Source organism: Silurus aristotelis, assembly GCF_946808225.1.
Source record: "Silurus aristotelis genome assembly, chromosome: 8".
Taxonomy (NCBI): domain Eukaryota; kingdom Metazoa; phylum Chordata; class Actinopteri; order Siluriformes; family Siluridae; genus Silurus; species Silurus aristotelis.
In genome coordinates, this window is record NC_139581.1 from 20,683,223 (window position 1) to 20,705,175 (window position 21,953).

The following is a 21,953-nucleotide window of genomic DNA, read 5'->3' on the forward strand; positions in this document are numbered from 1 at the left end:
ATGCCGTTAAAATGTGGAACTGTAGCCATGTAGCTATGTACTATGTTCACCTGGAGTAAGTCTTTAACCTTCCATGCCCTAAAACAACCCCAAACCATCAGGCTTCCACCTCCATGTTTGACCATGTTCAAAAAATGTCTAATTTAGACTTATCTGTCCACAGAATTTTTGTCATGTGCCCAATTCTTGTTGGTTTTTTTTACTTTTACTTAGTTTGTTGCCTATAAACACAAGTAACATGCACGAGTCTCAAAAACCATAAAAGGCTAGGTGTTTCCAAACTTTTGACAGGTGCTCTACTTCCTAAACCACACAAACTGATGGGATCATGGCATTTCAAATTAGGAGGCTATAATCATTTTAGGTACAGGTACAATCAAACTAATAATAAAGTTCCCAGGGCAATGCTATAATATTACTATACTGCCCAGTCCTCCGATCTGATCGGATAAAAGATGTTGATTCATTTAAATAATAAATCGCAGTTATATTTGTGCATTTACTCATAATATGTATTAGTTCCTATGCATAGTAAACACTTACACAGGGGCTTGTATAGCAAATGTGCTACATATTCCATTTAAAACCATTATATATTCATTGATATGGTTCATTTTGGTGATTTAAGTTACAGCCGAGGTTAAGTGTCACCCAAATGAGGATAGGTTCCCCTTTTCAGTCTGGTTCTTCTAAATAACATCTAAATAAGTTTTTCCTTGCCACTGTCACCATGGTTGCTCATCAGGGATAAATACACATCGTTCACCTTAACTGTTGATTTGTGTAAAGCTGCTTTGAGACAATGTCTGTTGTGAAAAGCGCTATAGAAATAAACTTGACTTGACTTTCTAGATGGAAAATTACTGCTTTGGTATCGGAATAAAACACTAATACTGGAAAATACAAAGGTGGCAACATCACACCGCTCTGTTGTTAATTATTTTTCCTATAACCCCACACCCATTCCGTGTTTTATTCATTGTTCGAGATCCTGAAACGCTTCGTCGGAATCATGCATCAGTTATGCATACACTACATGCTCTCATGTTTCATTTCCGAAATAAAAAGGTGTATAGAAAGTGGGATGCTTAAAAGAAAGAAAGAAAGAAAGAAAGAAAGAAAGAAAGAAAGAAAGAAAGAAAGAAAGAAAGAAAGAAAGAAAGAAAGAAAGAAAGAAAGAAAGAAAGAAAGAAAGAAAGAAAGAAAGAAAGAAAGAAAGAAAGAAAGAAAGAAAGAAAGAAAGAAAGGTTGACGGTGAGCAACAACCCCATGGCAGCCATTAAAGAAAGCAGATGGTTAAATGTGAAAACAACAGTTTTTTCCTTCACATACAACTGGCCATTAGTTAGTTTTTTTTTTTACAAAGTCATTTAACTACAAGTAAACTAATGTAACTGATATAAAAAAAATTTAAATAAACAGTGGCTTGATCTTAAACAAAATGGTAAACTGCGACAGGAATTAGCAGCCAAACAACAGTATTTGGACGGATTGGTTTGATTGGTGTGTGACAGACGCTTAATGCCGAGCTATTCAAACAGGTGATCGAATATTTCTCTACTATACTATCGACCCAAAATTAGCAAGTTGCAAGTCATCGATTAACTAAAAAGATCACTAACCCGGCAATATTTCTATAATAGTTTTCTGAACATGTGACTCTTGAACATCTCCTTCCACATTGAATCCTCATTTGCTGTTATTATAACCTCCAGTCTTCTGAAAAGTCTGGTATCGGTGTATGATGAGGAGGCCTGGAGTTCAATCAGCCTTACAACTCATCCCAAAGGTGTTCAATAGGATTGAGGTTAGAGCTAAAGAGCAGACCACACAAGCTCCTCCACTCCAACATACAGTACGTAAACCATAGCTCCACGAGGCTCAGCTTGTGCACGGGGGCATTGTACGGGGAGCAGTTCTGGGTCTTGTAGTTTGAGGTCGAATAAATGTTTTCATTCGCTTATTCAAAGACATGCTTGAAGCACACTTTTGGTGCTATGGTGTTCAATAGGGTTGAGAACTCTAGAGCAGGGCCAATTAAGATCTTCAACTCCAACCCATATAAACCATATCTACATGGAGCTGTCTTTGTACACAGGGGCATTGTCCTGCTGGAAGAGGTTCGAGTCTCCTAGTTTAAGTGAAGGGGAAATTTAGTGCCTCATCCAAAGACAATTGTGTGCCTCCAAATGAGTGGTAACAGTTTGGAAATAACCGTAAATGGCTGGAAAAGGCAGGTTTCCATACAGTGTTTATATACACAGTATACTTGATTATAACTACATGGATATTTAAAAATACTGAATTACTTACATTAGCTAGTAAATCTTATTAGTCGAAGTGACATGTAAATAACCATTTACATTTATAGCATTTTGCAGATGCCCTTATCCAGAGGGAGTAACAAAAAATGCTCAATCAATAAATACCTCCTGATATTGTCTCATTAAGACACTGACTAAGCAAACTATTCATCTATAGACTCAGTTTGGACAGAGTATAATTAGAACAGCATTTTTTTACATTAGCTAATTTAAACACTGCTGGATTATTCGTTTAAATACTGGTAGTGTTTCAGCTGTTCGAAGTTCGTTCCTCCTCCTAGGTGCCAGTAGAGTCTTGAAACCTGTCTTACTTGTACTCAGAGATGGGCAGTGGTTAAGTATCGAAGGGTATGTAGCGCAGTGATGCAACAAATAGCTTTATTGAACAAATGTTTGTATCCAAATGTAGTAACTAGTAAGTTAAGTAAGGCTGTCTTCCTATGTAGCAGCCGTTCCTGATTAAAACTGCTGCTCAAGGCGTTTTTTCATATCAATGTAAGAACACTGTTCCGAAACATAGCAAAATAAGTTTAAGGCTTTTTCTGAAAATACACTTCGCTCCACAGGATTATTATGTTAAGCATGTCTTAAGCCCTCTGAAACCTTAGGGAAGCCCTGATCAGTAGGACAAAAGCAAACATTTAGACCAAGTCCTGAATACTAATGAGTTGTCAATTAACGCTTTATTGCCCCCCACAGTGGATATTACTGTTTTAAGAGTATGTTCATCTTCAGCACTGACGTATTTTACAGCAATATTAAATGAATAAAATGAATGAGTTCTTACGTCCATTTTAGAGAACTTTAAGAGAACTCAACATACAAACGAAACACTGCATCGATTATCTTCAACATGCACACAGATGCCTTTTACTCAGTGCTTTTTGAGATAAAAGTATTGGGAAAAGTTTCCAGCCATATGTGGTTCTTCTCCAAAGTTCTCCCACAAAGCTGGAGGCACACATTTAGTATAAAATGCCTTTGGAGGAAGTAGAATTAGATTTAAACCTTATTTAAACTAGGACACCCAAACCTGTTCCAGCATAACCAAGCCCATGTCCACCAAGTGAGCTCCATAAAGATATGGTGTACATGGGTTGGAGTTGCCTGAGAGATCCCGTGTGGCCGGCTATAAAGTTTGGACCTCAACCCTAATGAACACCTTTGAGATGATTTGTAATGCTGACTCCACTCCCAGGCCTCCTTCGCCTACATCAGTAGCTGACTTTACTGACCCCCTTGTGGCTGAATGAGCACAAATCTCCACAAGTGCACTCTTAAGTGAAACATCTTCCCAGAAGAGTCAAGTTTTATTTCTATAGCGCTTTTCACAACGGACATCGTCTCAAAGCAGCTTTACAGAATTTAAGAGTTAAGGTGAATGGTGTGTATTTATCCCTGATGAGCAGCCATGGCGACTGTGGAAAGGAAAAAACTCCCTTAGATGTTAAGAAACCTTGAAAGGATCCAGACTCAAAAGGGGAACCCATTCTCATTTTAGTGATATCAAAAATATGATTACAAATCTTAAACCAATACAAAATCGAAATATAAGATTATGAGTAATGTCCTTTCTACAGTCTTATACAGTCAGTTGACGTTATGGAACCAGGAGCTACTGAGCAACTCATCATAGATCCAACACCAGCTTCTCCATGCCAGAGCCTTTAAACAGTGGAGAGTGGAGGTTATGATAAGAATAAGTCGGGACATTAATGTAAAGTAGGGTGTTCAAAAACACATGAAAATCTTATGGTGTCCAGACGGTTCATAAGAACCAGGAGGATCGGGATAAAGAGTTTAGAGAACAAACTTGGGGACTAAATTATGCCGAAAGAAGGGCAGGAAAGAAAACAACCGAAATATCGCAGATAAGGGTTTGCACCAGACTGCAATTAAACTTCATTTCCACTGCGCCTGCCTGCACGAGTTCAGCCCACAAGGCAGCACAGGAAACCGAGACAGGAAGCAAGAACTCTGAGATCCATGATATGCATTCGCCGTAAACACTGCTACTCGATGCCTGCCTGTGATCTTTCTTGCACGAGGACGACTGTTCCCGACACACACACACACACACACACTCTCTCTCTACTTCAATGGCACAAGTGTAGCCTGGGAGATAAAATCGATCGTCCGTTTCTTATACAACACCTCAAGCGCTAGATGGCTGACTCGCACACAAACCGAGGTTTTACACAATATCCTGTTTACACGCTACCTGAATCTGAATTACAGCTGCGTCAAGGTGTTTTTCCCCCCTGTAACTCATAAGCAAACAAAGAGATCGGATCAGTGGAAGCTACTTAACGGAGTTAATAAATACAGGTTTGGAATAAAACGCTGATGTTTTCTGGATTCTGGGTGATGCCATGAGGCGTGTGAACCCCCAAACACAGCGGTGTGTGTGTGTGTGTGTGCGCATGCATACGTGTGTGTTAATTAGTCTGTGGCTAAAACGGCAATAATTAGCGCGTCTGTGCTCAAGCGATAGTGCCCAAAGTGGGCCGACATCTTCGCAAAAACCTGTTTCTCCGCTCGCTCCATGCTGCACATTATCTAATAATCATTTAATTAAAGAGCCGGCTGCTGAGAGACAAAACCAAAAAGGGGGGCGGGGGGGGGGGGGGTTTATATGTGTGTGTGTGTGTGCCCTTGAGACAAGCAGAGAGGAACATCAATGCCTTCCAGCAGGCGTAAACACAAGAAAGCATGCTCCGGAGCAAAACCAGCACTTGTCCCCTATCATTACAGGGTGTTTATTATAGCTTTAGTAAAAGCGTGTGTTTGCTTGGAAGGCGCGCACGCACACTCCTACGGAATCAGCGCGAACTTCAAACGGACCAAAATGTCAAGACCGTAAGAAAGCACGGTGCAGGAAAACGGTGCGAGCGGTGCTGGTCACATGACCCACCAGTTGCCATGATGAGGCCGGGCGCTGACTCTTTGCTCAGGATGGGCATCCGACGAAGCTGAATGTTCATCAGCTGACTCCAGCGCTGAGCCAAGTGCAGGGAGCAGCCTTTAGAAATCTGCAGAGTGGATAGATAAGATAGATAAGAAAGATAGATAGATAAGAAAGATAGACAGACAGACAGACAGACAGACAGACAGACAGACAGACAGACAGACAGACAGACAGACAGACAGACAGACAGACACAAAGATTAATAAGACAGACAGACAGACAGACAGACAGACAGACAGACAGACAGACAGACAGACATAAATAAGACAGACAGACAGACAGACAGACAGACAGACAGACAGACAGACAGACAGACAAGATAAATAACACAGACAGACAAGATAAATAACACAGACAGACAAGATAAATAAGACAAACAGACAGACAGACGGTATCACACAGAAGGTAAAAATGGCCATTAAAATTATTTATTTCCTTATGGGACAGACAAAAGTATTAGGACACCTGACTGTGATTCTTCCACAAACATTTACCACCAACTTGGAGGCACACAATTGTTGACTTTGCCTTTGGATGCAGTGGCATTACATTTTCCCTTTATTGGAACTAGGAGACCCAAACCTCTTCCAAGATATGGTTTACTTATATTGAAGTGGGGGGCTCTTTAGTGGTCTGCTACAGAGCTCAACCCTATTTAAAACCTTTGGCATGAATTGGAACGCTGACTGCACCCCAGGCCTCCATATCCTACATCAGCATCTGATTTTACTAACACCAATGTGGCTGAATAAATTTTACACGTTTCGACAAGCACACTTCAAAATCTGATGGAACATCTTCCAGAAGAGTGGAGGTTTATATAACTGCAAATTGAGACTAAATATGGAATAAGCTGTTAAAAAAAGCACACAGAATCTTATTGTCAGATGTCCACAAACTTTTGTCCATATATTTTGTCGGTACCTTTAATCCTTTAAACCTTTAAGGAAAAAGCAACATTACTGTGATATGGCAGAGTAAAGTTTCACGACCTGAGGTAAAAGTAATGTGCAGTATTTAAATCGACCTCATTCTCATCATCATATTCATCAAATTAGCTGGGTCCATTCTGTTCTCATTACGGAACATCTTCAAATCGGTCCATTCGAGCCTTTATAATACGTTTTGATTATGATGTGACAACCTTGTACATTTTTAGCATTTGGCAGATGCCCTCATCCAGAAAAACTCATTTAAACAACTGAGCAGTTGAGCATTGAGGGCCTTTCTCAAGGGCCCAGAAGTGGCGGCTTGGTGGTGCTGAAATTTGAACTCGTGACCTTCCAATCAAGTCCGCCATCTGGGCAACTAGAATAATACCAGCCCTTTTTGACAGCTGTTTTTTTTTTTTGTTTGTTTGTTTGTTTTTTTCCTTTTTTTAAATACAAACATTTCCATGTTGTCTATGGAAAATAAGTGCTTTTTTTTATCTGATCTGTCTTTTTTTCTTAGCTCAGATTTTCTCAGGTGTCCTTTACTTCCACATCAGGAGAACAGATGGCAGCCAGTCTTCTGCAAACTCCATTTTAATTGCTTTCTCTAATAAGAAAAGCTTGATGGACTTTATAGCCTTGTCATAAAAGTAAGCCTGTTGTTGTGTTCAGAGAATCATCCAATAAGCAAAACACCCTCACCGCTTCCTCCTATCATAATCAAACCTACGCTCACACTCCGAAACCATACACTGATACATCAAGTAGCTCTTAGATGCTTGGGTGGTGTTTGATGTTTGTGCTACCTGGCAATCGATGGAGCCGCCGAGGCTGTCAGAGGTCGGCGGCCGCAGCAGCTCCCAGGTGCCTCCCTTGTCGAAGGTGATCACCGAGCGCATGTTGTCTTCGCTGAGTGAGCCGTTGATGAGCGTGGCTACAAACACACCACGCAGTCCCTCCACGCGGTGCAGGTCTGCAAATGGCTCATTGGCAAAGTACCTACACACACACACACACACACACACACACACACACACACACACACACACACACACACACACACACACACACACACACACACGTTCTGATGAACAAGGTGACTTTTGAAAAGGTCAGCACCGTTAGCCAAGTCATGGCAGCTCATTTGCATTTCCTTTGTGTGCTGCACTGCTGCAAGGTAGAAGTTTCGCCAAGTAACACTCTGCTAAATGAGAAATGAATGAGGCTGAATCCAAGATGCCTCCCTAAACCACCTCGGAGCTACAGCGTGACAGGAAAAGGCAATATTCAAGAACAAAGAGATAAACAGTGCAAGCCCTTAAACAAATTATAGTGTCTATTTTTTATGAAATGTTTCCTATTATCTTGAAAAACAAAAAGGATTTTCATAATAAATAAAAATTGTCTACTTGCACACAGATGAAAATAGCAATGATGTTTCCTTTTGAGTCTGGTTCCTCTCGGTGCTATACAAATAAAAATGAATTAAAACTGAATTGAATATCTTGATGCATGTCTTTTTTTTTTTTTTATTCAGGATGGTGGCACTTGGCAGTTTTTACTATTGTGACAGTGACAATATTATATATATATATATATATATATATATATATATATATATATATATATATATATATATATATATATATATATATATATATATATATATATATACACACACACACACACACACACACACACACACACACACACACACACACAGTGAGGAAAATAAGTATTTGAACACCCTGCTATTTTGCAAGTTCTCCCACTTAGAAATCATGGAGGGGTCTGAAATTTTCATCGTAGGTGCATGTCCACTGCGAGAGACATAATCTACAAAAGAAAATCCAGAAATCACAATATATGATTTTTAAACTATTTATTTGTATGATACAGCTGCAAATAAGTATTTGAACACCTGTCTATCAGCTAGAATTCTGACCCTCAAAGACCTGTTAGTCTGCCTTTAAAATGTCCACCTGCACTACATTTATTATCCTAAATTAGATGCACCTGTTTAAGGTCGTTAGCTGCATAAAGACACCTGCTCACCCCATACAATCAGTAAGAATCCAACTACTAACATGGCCAAGACCAAAGAGCTGTCCAAAGACACTAGAGACAAAATTGTACACCTCCACAAGGCTGGAAAGGGCTACGGGGAAATTGCCAAGCAGCTTGGTGAAAAAAGGTCCACTGTTGGAGCAATCATTAGAAAATGGAAGAAGCTAAAAATGACTGTCAATCTCCCTCGGACTGGGGCTCCATGCAAGATCTCACCTCGTGGGGTCTCAATGATCCTAAGGAAGGTGAGAAATCAGCCCAGAACTACACGGGAGGAGCTGGTCAATGACCTGAAAAGAGCTGGGACCACCGTTTCCAAGGTTACTGTTGGTAATACACTAAGACGTCATGGTTTGAAATCATGCATAATCCAGAGGAGTCATGGGAGAAAGTCATGTGGTCAGATGTGACCAAAATAGAACTTTTTGGTCATAATTCCACTAAACGTGTTTGGAGGAAGAAGAATGATGAATACCATCCCAAGAACACCATCCCTACTGTGAAGCATGGGGGTGGTAGCATCATGCTTTGGGGGTGTTTTTCTGCACATGGGACAGGGCGACTGCACTGTATTAAGGAGAGGATGACCGGGGCCATGTATTGCGAGATTTTGGGGAACAACCTCCTTCCCTCAGTTAGAGCATTGAAGATGGGTCGAGGCTGGGTCTTCCAACATGACAATGACCCGAAGCACACAGCCAGGATAACCAAGGAGTGGCTCTGTAAGAAGCATATCAAGGTTCTGGCGTGGCCTAGCCAGTCTCCAGACCTAAACCCAATAGAGAATCTTTGGAGGGAGCTCAAACTCCGTGTTTCTCAGCGACAGACCAGAAACCTGACTGATCTAGAGAAGATCTGTGTGGAGGAGTGGACCAAAATCCCTCCTGCAGTGTGTGCAAACCTGGTGAAAAACTACAGGAAACGTTTGACCTCTGTAATTGCAAACAAAGGCTACTGTACCAAATATTAACATTGACTTTCTCAGGTGTTCAAATACTTATTTGCAGCTGTATCGTACAAATAAATAGTTTAAAAATCATACATTGTGATTTCTGGATTTTTTTTTTAGATTCTGTCTCTCACAGTGGACATGCACCTACGATGACAATTTCAGACCCCTCCATGATTTCTAAGTGGGAGAACTTGCAAAATAGCAGGGTGTTCAAATACTTATTTTCCTCACTGTATGTGTGTGTATATATATATATATATATATATATATATATATATATATATATATATATATATATATATATATATATATATATATATATATACACATATATACACACACACACACACACATATATATACATATATACATATATATATATATATATATATATATATACATACACACACATACATACATACATACACACACACACACACACACACACACACACACACACACACACACACAAATATATATTATTATTATTTATTTATTTTTACTATTATTACTATTACATTTTTTCATGTATTTTATTTTATTTAATTTGTGCCTATTTATTTCATTAACCAATTTAATCAACATATTTTGATTTATTTTATTCTATTTTAATATATTAGATTTGTTTTATTTCAACCAAGCGGGCGTTTTATTTTAAATTGTTTAAAAAAAAAATGTAAACCACTGATGTTTACAAATGTTAATAATAATAAATGACATTATAAAAAATAGAAGCAATTTTATGCTTTGCATTTCTTCCCCCCAACTGTACCAAAATTTAACTGAACTGTGACTTAAAAACCAGAGGTACGTAGCGAACCGAGAATTTTTTTTATCGCTGTATATATACGCGCACATACATACACACACACACACACGCACGCACACACACACCTACGTGTTTGTATTGCTTTCATGTGACTTGCGAGCAGCCGTTACAAAAATATGAACACTTGCTTTTTATTGTTTCCCTACTACAGTCAAAAATTAAATGCTCCCCCAAACAAATCCTTTGTCACCATTACATTTCTTTTCTCACTGAAGTCAATTTTTTTTTTTTTTCATATTCAGTCTGACCCAGAGCTATAGGACTCAATTTAAATAAATTCCTCTGTTACTCATCTTGGAGAACTGAACCCACCAAGGTGCTGAGGAAATATTGCAAGCAAAAAAAAAAAAAAAAAAGCAAGCATGAACAGGTGTCTCAGTTTTAGAAAGAGGGTATGGTTTTTGGTCAGTCACATGTCACAGCACTACCTGATGAGTGTGTTGCTTCCTGAACCCTCGGGGCTGTAATACAGCACGTTCTCCAGAGAGAGAGAGAAGGCGAGTCCCTGCGTGTCCGAGATGTACAGGTGCGTGACATTGTTGTTATGGTTGACGCATACAAACACCTGATCCTCTGAGGCATCTGCTATGTAATATTCCTTAAATAAAAAAGATAAAAAAAGGGAGATGTCACATAGCAGGGCATGTCAATCATCGTGGCAGATCAAACAGATGAGCTTGTTTCTCTTTATTTATTCGTTTAAATTGATTTAAATGGTTCTTGAGGACCACAAAATTCAGAAACACCAGGATAATAAAGTACTCACAGTGATGGGGTGGCGAGTGTTAAACTGGGCCGCTCTCATTGGCTGACGGTTGTAGGACACCCACAGCTGGACTGACTGCGGCTCATGGCTCCCGAGCAGCGTCTGAATAACAACACAGGGCATCACCACCAAGACACACATTCAATTTACTCCCCAGAAACACAGAAAAATAAAAGATAAATAGAAGAATCTACAAACATGACCACTCCAACTCCTTCATGCACTACCCTCTTTACACATTTATGGCATTTGGCCGATGCCCTTCAAAGACCCCACAGTGGCAGGTTTAGTGGTGCTGGGATTTAAACTCACAACCTTTCAACCCATGAACTACCACTTCCCCCTTCAAAATCAAACCTGATTTAAAGCTCACTCTGACTCGGAAACCAAAACTTAAACATCTCTTACTGAGATTCAGACAGTTGTTGAAATAACGCCAAGGTTCAACCCAAGGTGAAGCGGAGTTACTGTTACCACACCACCACAGATTAGATTATTTGCCAGTAAGAGCACATTGGTAGAATTCCTCTTATATACTACAGCAATTTAAAAATAATTACATTATACTTAAAGTTGTTGAACATCCATCAAAAAACAAGTTAGGTCTTGTTACCACTTGCGTTACAGCTTCTATAAACAGTCATTCTTTCAGCACCCTTTCTTTCTTTTCTCCGATGGGAGAAGCCTATCTACAGTATTACTATGAAACCACAAGGCATTCCACCTTGAAGATGTTATGGTGTCAGAAATGTCAGAAGTATTATCTAAAATAGCTATGAAGCGTCGAGACTGGAGACTTCTTCCGAAATAAATAAATACATTTACCTCACAGAAAACTTGTGTTAATGTAAACCTTCCTGTCAAAATAGCACCAGGAAGCCAATTACGATTTTAGTGTATTGCATTGTGCATAGAGGTTCTTCTCCAATAGATCAGCTGAAGAAAAGAAGGAAGGAAAAAAGAAAGAGAAAGAAAGAAAGAAAGAAAATATTGAAAGTTAAAAGAAAGAAAGAAAGAAAGAAAGAAAGAAAGAAAGAAAGAAAGAAAGAAAGAAAGAAAGAAAGAAAGAAAGAAAGAAAGAAAGAAAGAAAGAAAGAAAATATTGAAAGTTAAAAGAAAGAAAGAAAGAAAGAAAATATTGAAAGTTAAAAGAAAGAAAGAAAGAAAGAAAATATTGAAAGTTAAAAGAAAGAAAGAAAGAAAGAAAGAAAGAAAGAAAATATTGAAAGTTAAAAGAAAGAAAGAAAGAAAGAAAATATTGAAAGTTAAAAGAAAGAAAGAAAGAAAGAAAGAAAGAAAGAAAGAAAGAAAGAAAGAAAGAAAGAAAGAAAGAAAGAAAGAAAGAAAAAAGGAAAGAAAGAAAAAAGGAAAGAAAGAAAAAAGGAAAGAAAGAAAAAAGGAAAGAAAGAAAGAAAGAAAAAAAAAAGGAAAGAAAGAAAGAAAAAGAAAAAAGGAAAGAAAAAAGGAAAAAGAAAAAAAGGAAAGAAAAAAGGAAAGAAAGAAAAAGAAAGAAAAAGAAAGAAAGAAAGAAAGAAAGAAAGAAAGAAAGAAAGAAAGAAAGAAAGAAAGAAAGAAAGAAAGAAAGAAAGAAAGAAAGAAAGAAAGAAAGAAAGAAAGAAAGAAAGAAAGAAAGAAAGAAAGAAAGAAAGAAAGAAAGAAAGAGGTGCTCTATACTCGTCACATGTATTTAACAGCACAGTGAAATTCTTCGTGTAAATCTCAGTGGTGTTGGGAAGAGCGGTGGGTCGGCCATGTTACCTTTCGATCAGTAACTCCAGAGTCAGAATCAAAAGCTATAATTAAAAAAACGAAATCTACATTCGTAGACTCATGTTGATGGAATCACAACATCAGTTGTCAAGTCTACACCGGGTTTTACGACATCATCCCGGATTAGCAGCCCTCAGCTTTCAATCCGCACAAGATGGTAGTGAAAGCCTGAGCCAAGACAACACAAGAGAGATTTTCTCTCCCAAGTGCTGGGCATAGAGAACGCCATGAGCTGGACAGCCTGTGAACTAATCTGCCCGGCATTAATGAATTTCCCCTGATGAGGCGGAAAAGCACTTCTTGTTCTCTGGGGTAAAACAAAGCATGCAGTGTCGTGTCTCTCTCTCTCTCTCTCTTTCTCTCTCTCTCTCTCTCTCTCTCTCTCTCTCTCGAAGACCCTCCCGTCACGGCCCAAGCATCTATCAGCCTGATTTATCTGCCTGTTAATGGCCATCTCCGGGAACAGACTGCAGTGGTGTCACAGGCAGCCAATGCACAATCTGGCTTTAGAGAGCTGGAAAGGACTAGAGTAAAAAAAAAAAGGTTTTGGAAAGGGCCGGTGGTTGCTGAGGGAGCATGGAGAGAAAGAGTCCGGCAGCGTGGTAACAACAGCTTTATGTGACAAAAGAGGACAAGCTGGAATTGAACCTGCAAAACTGACACGACTGTACAGAGCCCTGGGACTGGAGCAAAACCAGATACGTTGTTCCATTAGCTGTCTGGTTTTGGGGGTTTTTTTTTCTGTCCGGTTCACGAATCATATTCTAATAATGGTCCAAATAGGGACTCATGGACAAGGTCCATTATCGTTCACTTGACAAAATGCTGTTTAGACCCTTTCTTGGTGGTGAGCCGGCCCCCGGAGAAGTTCCTTAACTCTAATACCTCGACAGGGCCATGTAACATATGCGGGTGTGGTCCAAGAAGTCTGAGAATTGATCTCTACAAGCATAATTTCGCTTCGGGATTCCAACCCGTCTGCCAGAATGAATGGAGCTGATTCTTGCGGACTTGCGGCATTTCTGGCTCCTAGAGGCACTTTTCCTTTGTTGTGCGAGGGGCTTTTATGTCGGAAAACAAGAGCCTTACTGTGCTGGCAAGCACTGTGGACTGGATAGACCTGACTCACGAGCAGGAGTTTAGGCCTGGAGATCTCTGCAGCTTGATTAGGTTGTGTGAAAGTTTAAGTGTGTGTGGTGTGTGTGGTGTGACCCACCCCCCCCAGCTCAATTAACAATCTGGTGTCCCAATGTAGCTGCCCTGGTAACAATCGAGAATAATAGCGTGGTACATAAAATACATTCGGTAGTGCAAAATGAATACTTCAAATCAGGTTTTTTTTTTCTTTCTTGGATAAAAGGAAAAAGTGGGGCATTAAGGAACTAAAGAAAAAAATATTTTTGTGAAGAAAGGGCGAAGGTTTTCGTATCGTTTTTAATGAATCCTTTATGCTCCTTAGTGCCGAAAGGACCTTGTGATATTCATTATGGTAATCCTATTAGGAGGCCTAGGACTACTGAGAGTGTGAGACATGGATAGTCTCTTTTTTTGTGTGCATGTGTGTGTTTCTCTTTCTATATTGCTCACTCTGACTGGTTAGTGACCCCCAGACATGACTGACTAATCCTGACTCTAAAGACGGACATTCTCTCAGCGTTCGTCTGAATACAATCTTCCAGACAACGTGCGCCGGGCTGCTTTTGTGTTCGTCTGCAAGTCCAAATAATCGTGTTTAAACACTGACACAGAGCAATGATCAATTTTGGCAAATCCATCAGGGTACTGAGGAAAATAAATCGAAAACTATGGACAGATTACGAATCTTCTTATGAGATCGCTGTAACGTGTTCATAGGTGATATTTAGCAGTGGTATGCTAATTAGTTAATTACCTTACAGAGAAGCCCATCTTTTCTTCCTTCTTTGAGACCTACAACGCAGTCCTACGAATCAATGGCTACGAATAGAACCAAGGCTTCCAAAGCATTGCACAACAGGCTCTGGTTATGAAACCTCCCATTTGTGTATACTTTATGTGCGTAGTAACTTCTTGGCACAATCGCTACCTAGTGTAGCGCTGACAACATGACCATATGGTCGCACGGGTTAGTGGAACACGGGTAAGTGGTGCATGAGCGGTTAAAGATGCCCCGGGGAGAGCGGACCGCACGTTCGGTTCTGCCGGGCTGAATAATCAACACCTTGTCCGCGACATGCCGTTAGTTACGGTGGTTCAGTTACAGCCTGTAATATCAGAGACCACAATAAGTCACCTAGTAATGCTAATCTCTGCTCGATCCGATCCACCGGCGGTGTCGCGTCCGACAGACGAGCGTCAAGGTTTATTTTAACAGGCCAAACATTTACTGTGGACCACACTTGGTTAAGAGCCAGTGTACACACAGGCATGAGCAATCACTAAAATTTGGGGGAATAAACAAAACCCTTACAGGCTGGAATCCAGCAAAGGATAATAAACCCACTCGTTTTTTTTCCTCTTGTTTTTTTCTTCCCTTTTTCATTTTAAAAGTTCGAAACACAACAATGAGCAATTGTTTAATTCCCAAGTGCTCTGCAGCAGTTTTCTTGGATAGATGTCAGTTTCACTTTTACAAAAAGCTGCAATGGAAAGAGGCAGCCAAGAAAATGTTCGGAAAAAGCCTTTCGCGATGGGCAAAGTGCATTTTTCACAGAACGTGGCCTTCTCAGAAGAGGCGCTCAACACAAGACGCTCCATTTAGCTGCATGCAACTGCTGAATCTAACCATAGAATCACTGCGAAAGTGCAAAAGCTGGTCATGGTTTCTCAGATTTGCCGCTGCCGGTCTTTATTTTTACAACGTGCTATCCACCAAATCAAGTGGAGAACAATTTCACAGCCCTTCTCAAAAAGTATTGCAATAGCAATGTTGATGATTATAATCAAGTCAAGAAGGTTTTTAGTCATTACCCCCATATATAGCTGACGCAGTACACAGTGAAGGAAGACAACGTTCCTCCAGAACCCTGGTGCTACAATAACATAGAGCTACATACCCCAGAACCCAGAGTTAAGGTCTAAAGTGCATTGTGTGAGACACTGCAAAACAGCGTAGGGCAGGTACGCCAAACAAAATAGGGCCGAGCAGTAAACCTCTTTTATAACATGTTATACAGTAATGTGCAAAAGAAAACTGTATACAAGAGTGTACTTGTACACATAAACACAATGTTGTGCAAAAACAACAAGCGCAGCAGTCGAGAGGTGCAAAACAGCATGTAAACAGTATAATATGATCAAATATAAATATAATATGGGTGGTGGAATGGATTGAGATGAGTGTGTTGATTTCAGGTTGTACAGTTCAGTGATACACAGTTGAGTGAGTGTGTGCATGTGTGTGTGTTTGTACAGTTTAGTTCTGTGTGTTGTGGAGCCTGATGGCTTGATGGAAAAAAACAGCTGGATATGAGGCCCGAATGCTTCGGAACCTCTTTCCTGATGGTAATAAATGTGATATTCGGTTACATTTCCTTATAATTGCTCAACTTCGCTTGGCAACTTTTAACTGTTGCTCATTGCCCAGGTGTGATGCGTTAGATTGTCTGAAGTTCGGCTCTAGGTCTAAACTAAAAGGTTTATTTTGTTAAAAAAAAAAGACCAGAGAGGACCAGAGAGCTCTCTGTGAAATAAGAGCCATTTCGATGCTGAGAAAAGAGAAAATTGAACAGAACATCTAACAGGTCAGCCAAAAAAAAAACAACACCAGCTGATGACAGAAACATTGTGAGAGCAGCAAAGACCCATGACATTCACATACCATAAAATACAGCCTGTACTCTATTCGGTCTATTCACATAGACCTGCAGATAAACAGTCAACTCTCCAACTACCGCCTTTCTTCACTGTTTTATTGGTACAATCGATTCATTCCCATTTGTATGTCCATAAGCATTTCTTCTGTACAATTTAATAATACAAAAACAGATGAACGGACTGTAATCTCTCTCTAATCAACAACCATGGTCTATACATCAGAGAGGATCTCATGTGGGCTCTTAAAATTGTCTTTCCAGCCAAAAAAGCCCAGAAGTGTCTCTACATTCTCCTCAGAATAAATCTTCAGTTCATTCTACAATACCATAGACTACAATAAAGCACATCGCTTGTGTTGACAACCCACACTAGCTATGAAAATGAATAAACAAGTCTATTATATTTCTTAGGGTATAAAAAAAAAAAAACCCACACATGTTGACTTTGAAATTTTATATTTTTTTACTAGCTGCTTTAATTAGCATGCACAGAAGACAGACAATCATTTTACAGTCAATAACTCACTAATATGTAGAAACACTGAGGCGAAATAAAGACAAGCACAAACCTGCCATTTGCTCGCCTGCTATAAATAAATAAAGACTCGAGTGCAATTATCTCCAACGTGTCATGCTGGGATATAACACCACATCGCACATCAGCCAACTAAGTGACGCAAACGCAAAGTCTTAGTTTAGAAACTTTTTACAATTACATAACAGTCGTACGTTTGTTCAACTCTCTTCAATGCTGCGTCCAATTTACCTCAGAAGAGGTACTATTGCGTGGAATAACATCGACCTACAATACATAGAAAAGAAAGTTTGTGGGCACCTGATCCTAAAAATCAATGTGATTTTCGAACATCTCATTCCGCATTATTCCTCATTTGCTGTTATAATCATTTCCAATCTTCTGGGAAAATGTTCCGCTCGATTTTGGAGTGTGTTTGTGGAGATTTGTCTTCATCGAGCAACAAGGGTGTTAGCAAAAGTCAGGTAACTGATGTAGCGTGAGGAGACCTGGGGCGAGTCAGCGTTCCAATTCATCCCAATTGTTTTCAGATCTATATAAAAGCTATATTAAGGAAACTGAAGAACCTCCACTCCAACCCAAGTGAACTATAGCTTCATAGAGTTTGCATTGTGTACAGAGGCATTATAATTCTGGGACAAGTTTTGATCTTCTACCTTGAGTAAAGGGAATATTTAATGCTACCGCATCCAGGACAAGTTTGTGGAAGAATCACATATGACTAAAAAGTCAGGTATCACAATACTTTTGTGTAAATAGTGCGTGTATGTTTGAGGTACAAAGTGAGATGAAAAATGGCAAGCCCTGTGTTGTTCTTCTGTTAGCAACACACTAGCCAGTGAACTATAATCTTATGATGACCTTTTTGATTTGTTTAGTATATGTGACGTCCTGGACTTGAAGGAACTTTTAACTGAAAACATTACTCAGAGTTTCTGACAGAAATGTAGAAGGAGTTTCTTCCTGGACAGCAGCTACAAGATGCAACTCCCTTTCAAACACCGAATTTCTATATACTTGTACATGTTACTGGCTAACTAGCTAATAATATGTTAGCTACCGCTTATAACACGTGAGCTTTGATTAGCTGGCTAGCTAATCAATTTATAGCTAATCTTTTTTCCACCCTATAACATTTTTTCCACAAGACAGTCAAGCTCTTCAATACTTAAGCGGATTAGCCTACACCGCCCGAGTATTATATACAAAACAGATTCCCCAGGTGTACTACTACGTGCCCCCGTCATTGTCTTTTGAAGTGTACTGTTCCTCAACATACAGCTGATACAAGTGGGACATCAGAGAGGTTATGTAGAGAAAATATTGATGTTTAGCTTATCTCAAGCACAAAATGCCACCCAAATCATTTTCCAGAAGCTACTATACAATCCAGTGCTCAAGCCAGTCGATTTAATCTGAAGCACATTTCTTTCCATCACAACAGCATGAGCTGCCACGCTTCACCATGCAGATCTTACCCTGGTCGTCGTCGCAAACATGTACTTGTCTCGGAGCTGAAAGCTGTCCACCCTTTCTAGAATGATGTGTCGGTTTTCTTCGCTCTGAAAGAAGTCAGTGCTGCTGAGAATGCTGGAGACACCCTGGGGTTCATGCCTCTGGACCAGCACCGTGGTCGGGCTGTCATGCGACTCGACTCCCCTGAGGGAACACGATTGGCAAATTAAAACAGCTGAACAATCAACAACAACAACAAACCCTGAAATATAAAAAAAAAGCAAAAGATTCTTTCAGCATGTCCACGCTCTAGCTGTAAGAAATGTTTACGCGCTCTTAGCACTTATCTTATTATGTGCATGAATGGCTCCTAAAAGGACTTGTTCAACAAACGCGGCATGCAAAATAGCGTCTTATCTTTATTAGACGAACGGAACGAACAATAAACTCTAGCGAAAAAGCTTTGGAGTCGAGTGCCGCTGCAGTTTGAGGCGGTTCAAATATAATTTTACCAAGCAGTGCTTAGAGACCGCGGGGGGGGAAACTACGCTTATCACACGTGTGTCTAGTTTTTCTGGAGCAATTCTCAAACCTCATATATATATATATAGATATATAGATAGATAGATAGAGATATATATATATATATATATATATATATATATATATATATATATATATATATATATATATATATATATTCCAAATATATGGAATTGATTATCTCTTCATCATGGCACCTGTTAGTGTATAACACATCCCGTATTAGGCAGCATTTTATCCTCAAAGTTGACGTGTTAGAAGCAGGAAAAATGGGCAAGCGTAAAAATTTGCGCGGGTTTGACAAGTACAAATTGTGACGGCTAGACGACTGGGTCAGAGCATCTCCAAAACTGGTGGGCTGTTCCCACTCTGCAGTGGTCAGTGTCTAGTGTTTGCACCCCAGGCCTCCTCACCCTACATCAGAACCTGACTTTACTAACACCATTGTTGCTGAATGAGCAGAAATCTCTACAAGCACACTCCAAAATCTCATGAAACATCTTCCCAGAAGAGTGGAGGGTATTAAAACAGCAAATGGGACTAAAATGGGAAGTTCAAAAAGCATATATGAATATTATGTTGTCCACACCTTTGTCCGTATAGCATATGTGATAATTCCCACGCATCGAATTCTACAGCAAAAAAGCATGAAATAATGTTTACCATCAAACCTCTTAAACACTTTAATGGCTCAGCAGCTACTGAAAACTAGTTTTCACTAGTTATTATAAATAATGTTTGCCATATGTATTTTCCAGTAATTACCTTGAACAAAAGTAAATAATTTGTTTAACAGAGATAAGGGAATACGATTAGGACTATTTTGGAATGCTCCCCTGATTTCGCACCACATTTCTCTTCAGGCAGAGGCAAGTTAAGAGCCATGAATCTCCCTGTGTATAAATGATTCAGCACAGTAGGCTCAGGATTTAAAGCATGGCTTCAGAGACCCTGGAGCCCTGAGATTTACTCTTGAGCTCCCTGGCACAATAGCCTGCCTCGCTGCTTTCCTAAACACACCGGCTTGTTTGTCAAGACTGCTTCTTGATACTTCTAACAAATGGATGAAAGGATTAGACTGAAGAAGACGAGTACACAGACTACCGTGCCGCCTGTGCTCCACCCATTTCATGCACGTACAGAAGCTGGGTGTGTGGCGCTGACATAAAACGGCATCTTTTTAGCGCTCTTAATCAGTGAGACTAAACTAAACTTCTCAGGGGGATGAGGATTAAACCCCGAATACAAAAGGACAGTTATGGAATAAAACATGATGGGGCAGGTTGTATATAAGAAAATAATGGCATGAAAATAATGGACTCGGTTACCACTATGTAGTTGGTAGGCGCTTCAAGAGAAGCAGTGGCTCAATGGTTAAAACTCTGGGTTACTGAAAGTGAGGTTGGGAATTGGACCCTCGTCCCCACCAAGCTGCCACTGCTGCCAAGCTGCCACTGCTGCCGAGTTGCCACTGCCACTCCAACCCCAGTTAGCAGAATTTTTATCCCTGCTAATCAAAACACAACGTCTTTAATAAATTTAACAGCACTGATGCACTATGCATGTATACCTGCTACCACAATTGATGAGTAGTTCTACATAAAACCTTCTATTGTGGCTCTCCTGAGCAAGACATGAGCTTTCTCAGTGTACTGGGAAGATACTCAATTTGCCACACTTCCTTTTCCTGAGGTGCCTCACAGAGCAGACACTACTCCAGAGGACGAAGTTGACCAAATCCAGCCGAACCCAAGGGCCATTAATAGGAGATTAATCAAATAAGCAGCAGGCTGATGGCCACCAGTAAAACACACACACAAAGCTACCGGCAGCTCGTCTGAAACGCTGAGCACGTAACCATCGACTCCCTCAGTGGATATTACACTGCGGATCAGTTTCTCTCCCTGCCGAATAGGCCAGATGGAAATAGCAGCCATGGTTATAAAACAGTATGCGCTTCCCAATCATCTGCTGTGCTAAATAGTGCATAATGGAGTTTAGGATACTGGAAATAGAAAACAGGGGGCTGATATATATTTTTTGTTTTTTTTTGTATTATAAAAGTATAGAACAATTCCAGCAGTATATATAAAAAAATGTAAAAAAAAAGTTTTCTACATCATTATCTAGGTCACAGATTTATCGAAGCGCGATTATGACCAGAATATCATAAGATATTTCTATGATGCAAAATATGTAACAATATACAACAAAAAAATCCCGCTAATTATTTTAATATAAATAGAAATAATTATATGAAATTAGTTTAGCTGCCCTGAAAAACACTATGTATAAAAGTTTGTTTACACCTAACCTTAAGATTCATATGTGCTTTTTGAACATCTCATTCCACATTTAGTTCCACACCCTCCACTCTTCTTGGAAGATGTTCCACTAGATTTTGGTGTGTGTGTGTGTGTGTGTGTGTGTGTGTGTGTGTGTGTGTGTGTGTGTGTGTGTGTGTGTGTGTGTGTGTGAAAATCTAGCCACAAGAGTGTTAATAAAGTCAGGTACTGATATAGGGTGAGGAGGCCTGGGGTGCAGTCATTGTTCCAATTCATCCCAAAGGTGTTCAGTCGGGTTAAGTTCAGAGTTCTGTCACAGGCTGTTCAAAATCTACCACTCCAACCCATGTACATTATATTTTCATGTACTTTGTGCAGGTTTGGGTCTCGTTCGTCAAGAGAAACGGAAATGTAATCCAAAATTAAGATTAATGGCTTAATTAAAGTTTGTGGTAAATGTTTGCTTACTTTCAATACTTAATTTCAGCCAAATGACTAATCAGTTACCTCTGTGTGTGTGTGTGTGTGTGTGTGTGTGTGTGTGTGTGTGTGTGTGTGTGTGAGAGAGAGAGAGAGAGAGAGAGAGAGAGAGAGAGAAAGAGAGTAAGTGTGTGTGTAGCTGTAGCCTACACCTCCCTGATAGTTGAACTTGGTGTTTCGAAGATCAAACAGCATGAAGCTTATTTGCATACTTCTTTCTAACTCTGCTTTGCATGTGATCACATTCACACAG

The 21,953-nt window shown here is 39.8% G+C and overlaps 1 protein-coding gene across 1 annotated transcript in view; it reads right to left on the minus strand.

Moving 5' to 3' along the window:
- The window catches only part of sorl1 (sortilin-related receptor, L(DLR class) A repeats containing), an 89,471-nt gene that overhangs the window by 43,818 nt on the left and 23,700 nt on the right, over positions 1–21,953 (minus strand). The window contains exons 6-10 of the mRNA XM_083549343.1: positions 18,416–18,596; positions 10,839–10,940; positions 10,501–10,670; positions 7,031–7,223; positions 5,239–5,356 (exon numbers count right to left, since the gene is read on the minus strand). Of these exons, the coding sequence (XP_083405469.1) occupies positions 5,239–5,356; positions 7,031–7,223; positions 10,501–10,670; positions 10,839–10,940; positions 18,416–18,596 (764 nt within the window). The remainder of the gene's footprint in view (positions 1–5,238; positions 5,357–7,030; positions 7,224–10,500; positions 10,671–10,838; positions 10,941–18,415; positions 18,597–21,953) is intronic.